The following is a 14,788-nucleotide window of genomic DNA, read 5'->3' as shown; positions in this document are numbered from 1 at the left end:
ACAAAAAACCACACTGTTTTCGCCTCAGCAAGTTTTTTTTTCCCCCTTTCGCCTACATTTTTTCTCACTATTCAGTGACAGTCCTTTACCTTAGATGTGAACACTGGCCCACCTGCAGGACAGACTCACTGTTCTATTGTTCTCAGGGTTATTACCAGATTCCAGGAAGGGTTGAAAGTGTAAGAACAAGGTCAAAGTAGAAATCTCTAAGTCTTTCCAAACACAAAAAAGGGGGAGCCAAGGGACTCTTCGGCTCTCTTGATTTTTTATGTTAAAGGAACCATCTTGCATCATGTTCCTTCGAGGGCTCCAGTGATTTCAAGTAAGCCAATCAATGCTTCCCCCACCTTCCTGAGCAAAGTCTGCTCTGGCTCGTTGAATTTGTAGGTGGCACCTGCTTAACACACTACAAGGTCTCCCTTCGCTCTTAGATTAGAAGATGGACCTAAGATTTTTACTTAAGCATGTGGCTGGGTGTGCAGAGAATAGGTTGAGGAGAGGAGAAGCTTAGGAGTTGTAAGTTTGTCCCTAGTAGAAGATGCACGGAGGACTTGAGGTCTTCTTTTGGTAAACGGTGACCATCGCTAAATGGAGAACTGGAACCCTGGCTGTTTGGGGCAGACAGTTGCTGCCATGATGCCCTGAGCTGAGCTCACACCACACGTTTGGGCACTCGCACCGGGCCTGATGGGATGAGTGTTGAAGGTTTCACCAGAATATCAGGGGAAATTCTTGTGAGGCATGAACTTCTGCCTGTATTCAGTAGAAAACAGAACTTTGGTTAACAGGACTTTGGTTTAATACTGTAAGGTATTTCTTAGTCATTTCCTATCTAGATGTTCAAGTTGCTTCACTCCTTTTGGGTTTAAGTGGTAACAAATTTTCTTGTCCTATTAGCAAAGTAAAACAAAACTTACAGTATAATACAGCTAAATCTCACACTGAGGCTCATTCTCCCTTTCCAACTGTGTCCACCCCCCTGCAGAGCTGCCTTGGTCTCTCCCGCTCAGCTTGGCCGAATCGCCAGCCTGGCCTCCAGCTGCGGACTCCCTTCCCCTCCTGGGCCAGCTCAGGGTGCCACCTGTGTTTCCTTTCCTTCCCCAACTCTTCTTCCTGCCACCGCCCATTTGCTGCAAAGCAAAGGGCTTGCACAGGATTCCCTCAGATGCCTAAGCTAACAACAAATGTTTTCCCACCTTGGAGCGAATGGTTCCTTCCTGTTTTGTTAAGGAGTCGCTGGCTGGCTGAAGCAGACTGGCGGAGAGGACTGGCATTGGAGAAAACACTCTGAGGTTTCCTTTATTAATCACAGAACATACATTCCCAGAGGGAAAAGAGAAATAGTGAGAAATGGGGGAGAGTTAGGGGAGAATCCAATGAGGTAGCAGGAGGGAGACAATCAGCTGGGGGCTACATTCAGGATGTGACTGAACTCACCATGGAATTACCCCACTATGGACATTACACTCCCTGTGGACATACCTGCACCGTCCCAGAAACTTCACTGGGTTTAACTCTAAGTATGCAATGCTAAGAGCTAAATTTAGTTGTTGAAGGTCTGAGAAAGGTATGAGAGAACTCAAAAAGGGAGAGATAAAGATTGTCCCACACATACTGTTTAAGGCTCAACTCCCAAGTCTTCCTCAACCCACTGAAACTGAATGAATCACTGTTAGCCTGAGCTCCCAGGAAAATCTGTTTATGTGTCTGCTGGGGATTGACTTGCTGTAGGGTGAACACGTTTCTGCAGTCAATCTTTTTCCATGAGAGTAAGAGCTCCTCAAAGGCAAGGGTTAGGTCTTCCTGTGCTCTGCTGGAAACGCTGAACACACCCCCAAATCTCAGGACACCAATCTCCAAAACATCCAAACACTGAACTCACTGCTGGAGAATGGGTGCTTTGCAGTGTGCCAGTGGGACTCCCGAATCTCCAGCCTGCTGGCTTGCTCTATGAATTCTGGACTCACCAGCCTCCACAATCATGGGAACCAGTTCTTTAAAATAAATCTTCCTATATTTGCCGTTACCTCCTTCTCCATGTTACATATGCAGGCATACCTCATTAAAATAAACCTTCCTATATTTGCCGTTACCTCCTTCTCCATGTTACATATGCAGGCACACCTCATTTTATTGCACCTCTTTTTTTTTTTTAAACAAATTGAAGGTCTGTGGCAATCCTGCGTCAAGCAAGTCTATCAGTGCCACTTTCCAACAGCATGCGCTCATTTTCTGTTATGTTTTATTAATTCTCATAATAATGATGAAAAGATTTGAAATATTACATTTGTTATGGTGATCTGTGATCAGTGATTACAACTCCCTGCAAGCTCAGTTGATGGTTAGCCTTTTTAAATAATAAAGTATTTTTAAATTAAGGTACATAGTCTTTTTTTAGTCATAATGCTATTGCACACTTAACAGACACAGGACAGTATAAACCTAACTTTTATATGCACTAGGATACCAAAAATTCATTTGACTCACTTTATTGTGAGTCGTCTAGAAGCAAACTCACAACATCTCCCAGGTGTACACGTCTGTATAAGCGGTTCTGCTTCTCTGGAGAACCTGACTCAAACACGGATAAAGAAAGCTAGAGATACTTCAGTAAAGGCATGTCCACAGTGGTCCTTTATGGCTTATTCTGGTTCGGGGTCTGAGCCTAGAAGACCTCCAGGAAGTGTCTGAAAGGAACTCGAGGTGGAGGGACTGAACAGAAAGAAACATAGCTCCTGCCTGCGGGATCCCCGTGCTGAGGGCCAGGGGCAGCCCCGCCTGCCCGCACAAACCAACAACTACCTGGTTAAGGGAATGAGCGGTGGTGAGCCATCAGGAGCACAGATGGGCAGCTCTGGGGCTACAGGGACAACACGCAATGGAGTGACACCATGGCCACCCTCCAAAGCAGCCAGGAAGTAGGAATCGGGGTTGGAGACCATGTGTATACACATTGCTGAGAAATTCACAGGAAATGGGTTAGTTCTTTCTTCCCAACAGGCCAGCCCTCTCTCTCGGCTCTGACTGGGGTGGAAGCTTTGCCACTCCCTGGACTCCTTCTTCTGAAGGCTGCTCCCAGAATGGAGCTGGGCCGCACAGGGCCGGACACAGGTCCCTGGGCCTCCTGCAGGAGAACACTCCACAAATGTTTGCTCACCAAATGGGTGAAAGTATAAAGCCTCGAATTTATAAAATGCTTCAAAATATTACTATTTTGAACTATTACATCATTTGATCCTCAAAAAAAAAAAAAAAAAGCCATACACAAAAACAAAAAACCCATGATACTGATGCTATAAGTAGCACTCTGTTCATTTCAGAGTTGTGGCAACCTGAGGGATTAAGTGACTTGTCCAAAGTCACATCAACTCCTAAGGGCAGAGTCAAAACTTAAACCCAAGAGTTTTTTTTTTTTTTTAAGTTTCTTTTTTTCCCCCATTATACCAATTAGTCTCTTCCTTTTATTCATGGGTTAAATGATGTCACCTTCTGACCTTCCTCAGAGTCGGAGTCATGGAGACAGCTGCCTAAGGGGAGATCCTTCCTTTCCTGTCAGCGCCCTCGCCGTCTGACGTCTGAGGCCAGAGAAAGGATAATTTGAGTACATGCCTGGGTCTTAGTGCTGAAAGGCCTTATGGAGGGGTTACAGATCCAGTCTCAATTAAATCAGCATCAGCTTAAGACTTCACATTAGCTTGAAGACTAAAGTTCCCAGTTACAGAATTACTACCCAGTTACCACCTGTTTTATTTCCAACAACGAATGGGACCTAGGGATGACAGGATAATTGGGAGAATTAAAGAATTTAAGAAAATGGAAAAAAGTTAAAAATGAAGAATTATGTAGAAGTTTATTTGAATTAGAGGTAAGGAATAGAAAAGAGCTTTCACATTGTATGCCAGCTCTGCTGAATTGTGATTACTTGCTGGACTGTGTTGAGGACAATTCTAAGGCCGAATCAAGAGTACAGAAAAAAGGAATATGGCGTCCATTGGCAATGTCTGCTGTTGGTTCAGGTGCAGAGAGTGGGAACACTTGAGCCACGTATAGTGTTTGGCCTCCTGGTGGAAAGCTTGTAAAAAGGAGAAAGGAAGAAAGGAGATCAAAGTCAAAAGTATTTTGAAAAGCAAGAATTAGACAAGGTGGTCTGAAGGGAGGCATTAGCAGCAAGAGATTTACCACAAATAAACTTTAGGTTCAATAGGAGAAAAAGTTCTGCAACAGAGGAGAGTGGGACAGACACCTCCACAGGGAGTGAAGATGGCAGTTATCCACATGGGTTCCACTTTCCCTGAAGACCAGAAGCCAATGTCCACAGATAGGGGTGAAGTTCAAGCATACCCTCAGCCCCCAGGATCTAAGTCAAAGAGGTCTGGACCAGGAAAATTCTTGCTAGAGGCCTCCTCCACACCTCTGCATCCTCAAGCCAGGTCCCAGCCCCCACCATCGAAGGGTCCCAGTGATCTAGGAGTTCACGAAGACACAGGAGACAGCACCTTGCCAGGTAGGCCAAACAGCAAGTGCTCTGTCTGAGGATGAACATCTGAATGCATGCAGAAGAGGCCAGAGCAAAAGGAAGCCTTAAGTGCTGAGTGTGGGCGGGTGTGGGCGGGTGTGGGTGCGTGTGCACGGGCACGCCACTGCCCAGCCTTGCCTCTAAGTGCAGACCATGCCTCGGTAATCCCTTCACCACTCAACGTCCCTCCATCGGCCAACCAGCAAAACACAGCCCCCATTCTGCTCAGGAATGTGCTTTCGGAAACTTAATCTAATTGCTGAGTCTGGGCCAAATCCCCCATGGCATTAGCCCAAAGACAGCACCCCGTTCTGCTGCCTCTCCCGCCTTCCCCCTGCCTCCTCCAAGCTGGGGGGGCTACAGTTCCACTCCATGGCCACAGCTCCTTGGAGCCTGCTCTCCTCATTTCCAGCACTTCTCCATCCCTCCAGTCAGCTCCAAACATTTCACGTCTGATTCATGTCTCCACGACAAGCCAACAGTTCTTGGCTTTCAAGCAAGCCTCACTGGGCTTCTGCACAAGCCACTTCTTCTCTCACTGTGTCTTCTGGGATGCAACCAAACCCTTCCCTTTGTCCTCAAAGTCAACTGCAGATCCCTTCAAGCACCACGAAAAGAAGTGGCCAGCAATTTTTTAAAAAATAAAGGCGAAAAATGGTCTCTCCTCACACAGATACACCTTGAAGTAGAAGGAGGTCTCCAACATAAATCTACTCTCCAACTATCCCTTCCTCCAGATAAAACATTTGGCCTGGCTCCTAATGAGGCCAGATGAGTGGTTATGGAGTTTCCTGAGTCTTCACGGACACGTGCTGACCACTCGCAGATGAGCAACCGTCCTAGACGAGCAGCAGCACCCTTTAAAGGCACGAACGCTACTAAAAGGCACATCTTACTTGTAATAATGGACCACTGGAAGCGACCTAATGGCCCAGCAATCAGTACATATGGTGGAACCACTTAGGGGATGTTCGAGGGCCATTTAACTCCGATCCTGCTCTGCTGCGGGCTGGGGGGACAGATGACTAGGTAAGGGGCATGGGGGAACCTGCTAGAGTGATGGTTACCCGGGGTATACATATGAAAAAGGCATCAGGTTGCTGACTCACTAGTGCACTTTATGTACTTTACTGGACGCATTTTATACTCAACAGAAAAGAAAAAGGAAATATGGTCATATGGCCCATAGAGAATGCTTACCACACAATGCTGAGGGGGAGAGAATACGGACAGATCACTACGACAGCGTGAAAGTATGGGCATGCCATCAGGCTCAGTGAAATAAGTCAGACAAAGACAGATCCCCCATGATTTCACTTACAGGTAGGATCTAAAAAACAAAACAAAATACAACCCAGACTCACGGATACAGAAGATAGAGTCCTGCTTGCCAGAGGGGAAGGAGGTGGGGGGGCGGGTAGAAAAATGGGTGAAGGAGATCAAGAGGTCCAAGCTTCCAGTCATAAAATAAGTCATGGAGATAAACTGTACAGCACAGGGAATACAACCAGGAATGGCGACTGTATGGTGACAGATGGGAAGTAGACTTATTGCGCCCATTTCACAATGCATACAAATGTCAAATCACAGTGTTGTACACCTGAAACTAACACTGTATGTCAGTCATATACTTCAATAAAAAAAGAAAGTATGGGTATGGATCAAAGCTGAAAGGGTATACTCCAAAATGGTAAATGGTGGTTATGTGATGATGGTGAGCTAAGGGGAAATGTTATTTTCTATAAATTCTGTACTTTCTGTAATGTAATTTTCACTACAATTGAAAAACATAAAAGAGGAATGTGATGGTAGGAGTGCAGCTCTGACCTCAGTCCTTCTTGTGTGATGAGATGACCCCTCCCTACCCTCAACCCTCCTCACTAAGCCTGCCCCTACCCTCCTCCTCATACCCCACAAACACCGGTGGAGGGGAGGGCCCAGCTGGTGGCCCAGGGCCTGCCTTCCTCGCTGAGCGTGCCCAGCCTGCTTCCCAGAGGCCTGGGGCTCAGATTCAACATGCTCCTTCTGCCACCAAGGAAAATGGCTCCCACTGTGTGGGGAGGCTGCAAGATGCAGCCCAGGCTCAGCCCGGTCCCCTGGGGGGCCGCTGAGGATCCACCCTGCCTTCTCCCTTCTCTGAGAAAAGGGCAGAGCTGTTTGACTGTTTCCCAAGAAAACAGGAACATTGCCGGCAGCCTCTGCTCTGTTCTCTCACAGAGTGAAGTCCCTCCAGGGACCTGAGAAGCAGAAGGCAGGGAGGGGTCTTTTCTCCCATGCTGGACTACTTCCCCATCTCCTAAAATGTTCCTCTAGGACTCAGGCCTCACACACCCCGGGGACCCCAGCCAAACTTTAAGGAGCATTTCAGAAGTTTGCTGCTTTAGGCACAACCCCTAACACACATATCTCAGGAGGGTGATGACGATGGTGACACGGAGGTCCAAAGCAAGGCTGTCAGGGGTAAGGGGACCCTGCTAGGTCACGAGGGAACAAGGCTCCAAGGAAGAAGAGGTCATTCTTATTATTTCCTGGTTGTAGACTCAGCATATAAGAACAGATGTTGGGGTTGCCCTGTAGCCTTCAGAAGTTTATTTCATCAGAAAGTCATGTCTCCTGTATGTACAATGGGTAGAAAATGAGGCAATGTGTGCTTTGCACGTGGGTACCATAATATACCCAAGTGGTAATTACAAATTAAGAGTAGTATAAAGTCTTCACCTGGCATCCTCCTTGGACCAAACTGTACCCCAATCTCATTCTCTTTTCTGTTCTCTTTACTCTTTGTCACGCGGTTTCCTTTTCATTGTGTTCTATTTATTCATCAGGGATTTGGAATACGCTTGCCCCTCAGACAGATAGGGGGCCAAGCGTGGGCTGGGCAGCTCTTTTCTTACACATGGCCTTGTAAGTGCTCTGACCATAACCGCCATGAGGCTGGAGTATGGGGACAGGATGGGGAGGACAGGGAGCAGCTGGCATGACCACACCTACAGCGGGAGGGAAAGCAGAAAGGCATGGCATGGAAACAGTTCAACCACGTCGAGTTGCCCTCTTTCTAGACGCTCACTCCACACACCTCCTTAGAGAGCAGCTCCCCAGGGGCACAATGGTCCTCCACCTCCGGAAACTGGTAGGCAGCTACCACTCTCTGGTTTGAAATTTCAAACTGTAAGGCCCCCTTTTATACGAAGACTACAGACAAAGGGTATGAATGGTCTGGGGGAGAGAGAGAATGGGAGGGAGGAAGAGAGTGCACCGTGGCCCAGGAGCAAAGGAGCAGCACTCACTGGCTAGTGTCACAGTGGCTGGCACGCTGGCCACGGCTCCCGCCGGCATCCGGGCCACACACTGGTACCGTCCCACAGTGTGGTTGCTGAGCGCGGTGATGACGAGGGTCCCGCGGGTGATGAGGATGCCCAGAGCATCATCTGAGCCGTTCAGCTCCTTCCCGTTCAGGCGCCAGGTGGTCTTCATCCACGGGGGTTCCACGACGCAGCCCAGGATCACAGTTCCTCCGAGCTTCTGGACCGTGGAAGAAGGCTGGACAGAGACCTGAGGGACCTGGTCTGGAGGAAGAACAGGGACGTGGCCATGAACGAACACCCCCACAAAACCCATAACATGACCATTTTAGAAGCACAGCCCCCAGGCTGCCTGTCAGAGCTGAGCGACCGGGGGGAACTCGACGGTCCTTGGGTCCATTCCCCAACCTGCACTTGCTCTCAGAAGGCAGACTGGAGTGGCAGCAGCGCGTAAAGGCGAGAGCTTAGGCTTTGGAGTTGGACAGACCTGGGCCAAACCCCAGTGCCACGGCTTCTGAGCCACGTCACTCTCGCCTTTGTGTGTCTCTGTTTCCCACCTGTAACGTGGGGCTAGTAACACCTGCCTCGCAGGGTAGTCGTGAAGCTCAACCACCTGCCGCCATCTCATAGCTAAGTGCTCAGTTAAAGGCAGTTGTTATGACTGCTCCTCCCCTGGGATACATTTGAAATGATTAAAAAACCAAAATACAACCAATAGGAGGCTGCCGAGATGATCTCTTATCTTGTATTACTGAGTGTATTCCTGAAGGCCAGTGGGAATGAAGGGGTCTTTGAAATCCAGGAAAAGGAAGGCCTTTCTCAACGGTCCCTACTGAATGCGACGTGAGCGGGCAATGTGCTCTTGTCAGAGGGGCGGGCTGAGAAAGGGAAGGAAGGCACTCACCCAAGTCAGCAAAGCAGCCTGCTGTGGCTAAGAGGAGGCAAGCGAGGGTGACCTCGGGCCTTTTGTCTCTCTGAGTTGTCATCATCCCATGCAGCACGGTGTCACCAGGGGTCCAAGCCAACGTCCCATAAGCCAGCGGAGTCACTCCACGAGGTACGACGATCCCACACACCACGCTGTTGTGAGAAAGAAAGAAATGGCCCTGGTGAGTGAGGCTGCCTGCCACAGGGCCTGGCTCTGTCCCGTTGCCCCCTGCCTCCAGCACAGATGCCAGCCACATTCAAGACGTTGACTGGAACAGCTGCTGGAAGACCAAAGAAAACTCTCGTCATTTCTCATCTAAAAGAAGCTTCTTTTAAGTGGCTCCCCTGAGCTAGAAGGGGATTTTATTGTGGCACGAGTGCTAGAGGCTTGACCCATGTACGGGCAGCAAGGAGGGCAGGGGAGCCCAGCATTAGAGCATCTCACATACCTGTTGGGAACCACGTGCTTAAAGGATGCCAGATGTCCACGGCCACATGGCAGGCCATGCCACCATACCAGACTATCGTGGTATGCGTAATACACGCTGAACCTCTTGTTTAGGGGATGTTATTGATGAATCCTAAGGTCTCAGAGACTCCGAGATCTTTTCAAATCTCTGTACTTTTAACCCCAACAGGAGCCTTTTCCCATTTTTTTCTATCAGTGCTCTGTAACCGGTAGGGAGCTTAACAGACAGAGTTGGAATAAGGGTGATGTAGAATAGTGAGGCGTTTTAACAGTGAGCTCTAGAGAAAAATTTCATTAACAGATTTATAAACTAATACCAAAAAGCAAGTTTTGGTGTCCTCTCGATTTTGCAGATACTTGTTTTAATTCTCTACTTTTCCCCAGCGAAATAACCTACTTATCTAGAACAGTGCATGAATTACCAGTGAAAGGATTTTAGGGAACTTGATCGTGACATGCTCCAGTTTCCCCAAATCCTTAAGAAAACTGCTGACACCCATTCTGTCCCTGCTCCAAGGAAGGAAGGAAGGGAAGGGAGGGAAGGAGGAGGCACGGAGACAGGAAATGAACACAAAGTAATAAAGGGCAAAGAGAAGAGAAGCAGGCAAAGAGGACAGGAGGGCTGTTTCTTATCTGAGCCCAGGGTGGCTGCAGAGGTGTTTGGGTTGTAAAGTCCACAAAGCTTTTACTGAGGAAACTCAGCCCAGGCTCCCTCCTGATTAACGAGGACCAGCCAAACAATCACTGTTACTTCTGCACCCTTGGTAATTTATAGGATTCGAGATGGAAACAGACCCCAGTTATGCTGCCAGCCACCAGCCCACTTTTATAAGCAACCAGGAGAAAAGAATGTATCTGGAGGGGGAAAGGGAGTAAGAGGAAGCAGGTATCTGAAGAGGAGGAAAGGAGTTAACTCATTAATCCCCATGACAGAGCTGTAAACAGATACCATTTAATGAGCCCGAAGCAGGTCACACGGAGCCTCACCCACAAAATGCCGAACTATGAGGAACACAGGGAGGGCGGGGCGGCGCTGGGGCCAGGACGCCTCCCATTCAGCAACCAGGAGAACAGAGCTGCTTCCCGGGCCAAGTTACCCGGTGAGCTTGGTCTAGACAGAGAGTTCCAAAGATATAAATTTCTGAGAATTCTGTTGTAATGATAAAAATAAAAGACACCTAAGGCGTAATTGGAATTCCTACTTGCAGCGTGACTTTGTCCCACTGGGAAATGAACAAGGTACAATTTCAAAGTTGGGTGAAGACAACAGTAAGGCCCGTTATTTTTCTTGGCAATGCAAAGCATGTCTAGATCCTTCTTCTTTTCTATGTATTTTCTCAGAAAAAGAGGAGAGAGGAAGAAAAAAAAAATCAAAAACAGAGGGGAGAATAAATTCCTGACATGAATTCCTCGTTGAGGCCTAGGTACTTGCTATTTTTAAGGGTTATTTGGACATGGAAAAGAAAAGAAAATGTGCGTGAGAAATTTAACTGCTGACATACATGCTCCCACTGAAATAATCTCCACCAAGCAGACATTTTCAAAACTTTCCAAAAACAACAACAACAGAATACACTTCTGGGGTTGAGACCAATGAGAAATTATAGCCTCGGAGTATTTATTTTGTGAGAAAATTACAAACAACTGCGAATCCATCAGCAGCAGGAGGCAGCCAGCTCCACCTTCTCCCAAGAGGACGGGCTGGAGCACAGGCGCGACCAGGGCACAGGAGACCACATCTCCTCCCTGGTCACCCAGGGCACTGCAGCTGTCCTGGAAAGAAAGGGAAGCCTTCGTGGTCTTAAACACAAAGCACACCCTTTGGATATCCTACGGCCAGTAACCAAGACGAGTGAAATAGAACTTGTGATCTAGCAGATACCATAGAGAGACTTATTTCTAAAAAAGCTTTCTTTCAGTGACAAGAACAAGATCTGACAAAGTTTTTTTTGTTCCACTGTTTGGGGGGGGGGCTAGACACATGAAAAAATAAATATTTCTGTCTCCAAATTACTTTTTTTGTTTTTTTGTTTGTTGCAAGGTCCCAATTCTATAGAGTTAAGATTCACTTTTCCCAAAGGTCTTTGAAGGCAGGGAGAAGTTTTGCTCGTAAGAGGTGATGCCAAATGGCTGCAGGAAGGTGGCAGGGGGTGGGGGTGAGTGCTGGCAGTCCCCTAGCCTCAAGAAAGACGGTGGCACTCCTGTTCAGAGGAATGGTACTGGGGGAAATTCCTGGGAAACAAATGAATTTAGTTCCCAAAGGCTGAATATATGAGTTTAAATAGATTTAGGAGAAGGGTTTAAGAAAGGTCATTTTTACTTAAAAAGTTATACTTTTACCCATAGACCTAATTAAAAAGAAAGATTTTAAATTAGGAGGGACCTCAGAGAAAATAAAACAATAGCTTAGAATAACACCTCAGGGTATCGAATATTATAAATGAGAAAAGCAAGGAGCAGAGAGACTAAGTGATCTGCAGAAGGTCTCCTAGCTAATTAAGAGAGATTTAGGGCTCCCAAGTCAGGCCTTCTGACTCCTAGTCCCATGCTTTCCCTACTATCCCAATACTGCTTCCCAGCAAACAGTTTCTGAGGTCAAATCTACCAACTGCTTAGAACTACTTTTAGAACTAAATTTGCAATATTTTTGAATCTACTTTCTTATGCAGGAAAATAATGTTACCTGGATTGTTATCTGTAAGAGTAACTTTCTCTGGGGGGTCTGGGTGGCATAGTCGGTTAAGCATCTGACTCTTGGTTTCTGCTCAGGTCGTGATCTCAGGGTCCTGAGATTGGGTCCCCTGTCAGGCTCTCCACTCAGCGGGGAGTCTCCGTGTCTCCCTCTTTCTCTGCCCCTCCCCGCCTCATGCGCGCGTTCTCACTCTCTCAAATACATAAATAAATGTTTTTTAAAAACAGAAAAAGAGTAACTTTCTCTGTGGTCGTTTTCATTATTTTACCATTTACATCCAAATCTAGAACAATCTCTTACCGTTCTTCAACCCCCTTCGATAGGACTTTCTGCAATGGTGAAAACGTTCTACATTTGCCCTATCAGCACTAGTCACCAGCTACTTGTGGCTAATGTGACTGAGGAACTGAATTTTTAATGTAACCATACTGGGCAGAGCAGTTCTAGACTAATGTCTAGAATATGTACCCAGACCACTCTGATGTTAAACAGGAGAGAATAACAAAACTTTGATGTTCTCAAGTATGAGCCATACTCTAGCCAGCCTCTCAATATATTCCTAGCTTATTCTTTTTTTTTTTTTTTTTTAAAGACTTTCTGTATTTGAGATACAGCAAGAGGAGCAAGGGTGAGAGCAAGAGCTCAGGGTGGGGGGAGAGGGAGAGGGAGAAGCAGGCTCTCTACTGAGCAGGGAGCCCGACTCGGGGGTCAGTCTCAGGACCCCGGGATCATGACCTGAGCCAAAGGCAGACACTTAATCCACTGAGCCACCCAGGTGCCCCTCTAGTCTATTCCTTAATCAGATTTTGTTTGGGTGTCTATTAAAAAATTATGATATTGTGACTTCACTATTATCAGGTAGAAAAAATATTACTGTGGTCGACCATAGAAGACAGTCTGCAAGTCACTGCATTAAAAGATGGACTCTATCCTGAGGAACGTACACCTTGGGACGTTAAGTCAGCTGGTATTCAGCTAATCTCAAGGAGCTCCTCACTTCCCAGCGTCCTCTGCAGATGGCGTAGAGCCATGTGACTAGTGCTGGCCAATCAAGTGTAAGCACACATGTCACATGTCACTTCTAGGCTACGGCTGTGAAGAGCTAGAGAACCAGAGCACTGCTTCCATTTCTCCGCTCTCCAGTCCTGGTGATACATGTCATGTGTTTCAGAAGGCCTCACTCCAAGGTGGAAGAAGTCAAGGCAATCCAGACAGGAGAAGAAATAAACCACTGTTGTGCAAAACCACTGAAGTTTGGGGGATTCCTCTCATGTAACGACTTTAGCATTCTTTACTTTAAAACCTTACAAGTGAGAGCATAGGAGGGGAGCGTTTTCAATATTGGGTCTTCAGGAAAGGTTTCCTGGATAAAGGGTTTGGAAGGCCTCCTGCGTATGTAAAGAGCTGAGGGCAAGGCTGGTGGGAAAGGTCTGTCTGGAGGGTGGTGCCTCAAGCAGTCTGGCTGTTACAGAGGGTTTATCTTGAACAGTGGTCTCCAAACTTTTCTGATCTTGCTTTCTTAGGAATAAAATATTCTGGGCAAATATCCCTAACCCATTCATATTTATTCATAAATTAAATGCATGGGCTGCTGAACTAAAATTTAAAAAGAGTAGGTAAAAGTGAAACCATGTTTTAATGACATGTTAATCATGATTGTGTTATAAGGTAATTAAAGCTAACACCTTAGACAGAAAGCCTGGTTAGGATTGGATGCATCAGTACTGATATGGGTATAACCTCTTCCGAACAGTCTGCTTGAATGTTAATTACTTTGTTGACGGCTCATCAGATGGGATTCCAATAGCGTTGTTTTTACCTTCTTACGTGGCTTGAAGAGGATCAGCCCTGCTGCGTTCCCCTGTTAGCATGGGCTCGGATTAGCTGCATACTCTTCAGACCGTTTCTTTGCAGCAATCTCTTTAAGCCACTTGTCCTTTCGTGAGCATTAACTTAGTCAAAAGTAAATTATATAATCTGTAAATCCACTTAACAGAGAACAGGAAAACTGGGGAGTGAAAAAGCAAGTGAGGTCTCCACTGTCACACAGAGATCTCTCGCTACTGTTGTGACACATCACCCTGTGATATACAGACCAAAGGCACCACTGTCAACCTTAGTATTAAATATCAAGAAAGCTGAAATTCTTTCCTGTTCCTGTTTTAGACAGAAATAAACCTTAAGAGCATCTCTAATATTTTCCTCTAGCACTCCAGTGGAGTTTCTTACATTTCCCCCGTGGAGCTTGTACCCTATTTTGGAGACTCCCAGAAGAATGGAAAGAGGCAAGGTAAGAAACAGACTGGGTCACAACGTGGAAGACTAGGGAAAAGAGTGTGAGATGTTTTTGAGAAGGCAATAAATAAATCATCAAAGTGGCATTTGCCCATCCTGGGCTCCTCACTGACTGAACCCAAAATGTATAACAAGTTGCTAACCAACATGGACAGAACCTATTTCCACTCAGGTAAGTGGACCCCTTCACCACCCAAGGAAGGGGAAAGAAGGAATCTAGATATACTATCGTGGTTCTGGGGAGGAATCCCCCACAAAGAGAAGCCACCTCTGCCTTCTGAGTAAAGGGAAGATGTGGTCTTTTGATTTGCCCACTGGACACATCTAAATCTCTCCCACCTCCACCACTTGAGGGAAAAGTTACTAGGGAGTCACATATCTTTGTCGCACATACACCTTCCTTAAATTTCTCTTTAAGGAAATTAAAAAATCTAGCCATAAAGTGCGGTGGGGGGGGGGGACCCACAAACCTTAAGAGAAAAGGAAAACCACTTCCTTTCTTCTACACTCCCTTCTCAATTCCCCCACCCTATTCCATATAAATTCAATTTGACAACCCTGCTAATTGGATAAACGCAGCTCCTACA

General features: G+C 46.7%; 1 protein-coding gene across 1 annotated transcript in view; it reads right to left on the bottom strand.

The window, feature by feature from the left end:
• BOC (BOC cell adhesion associated, oncogene regulated) overlaps window positions 1-14,788 on the bottom strand; it is a 50,446-nt gene that overhangs the window by 26,487 nt on the left and 9,171 nt on the right. The window contains 2 exon segments of the mRNA XM_040621246.1: window positions 7,804-8,082; window positions 8,723-8,898. Of these exon segments, the coding sequence (XP_040477180.1) occupies window positions 7,804-8,082; window positions 8,723-8,898 (455 nt within the window).

The sequence above is a fragment of the Ursus maritimus genome, unplaced genomic scaffold, assembly GCF_017311325.1.
Source record: "Ursus maritimus isolate PB19 unplaced genomic scaffold, ASM1731132v1 scaffold_4, whole genome shotgun sequence".
Taxonomy (NCBI): domain Eukaryota; kingdom Metazoa; phylum Chordata; class Mammalia; order Carnivora; family Ursidae; genus Ursus; species Ursus maritimus.
This window is presented reverse-complemented; position numbering and strand designations above follow the sequence as displayed.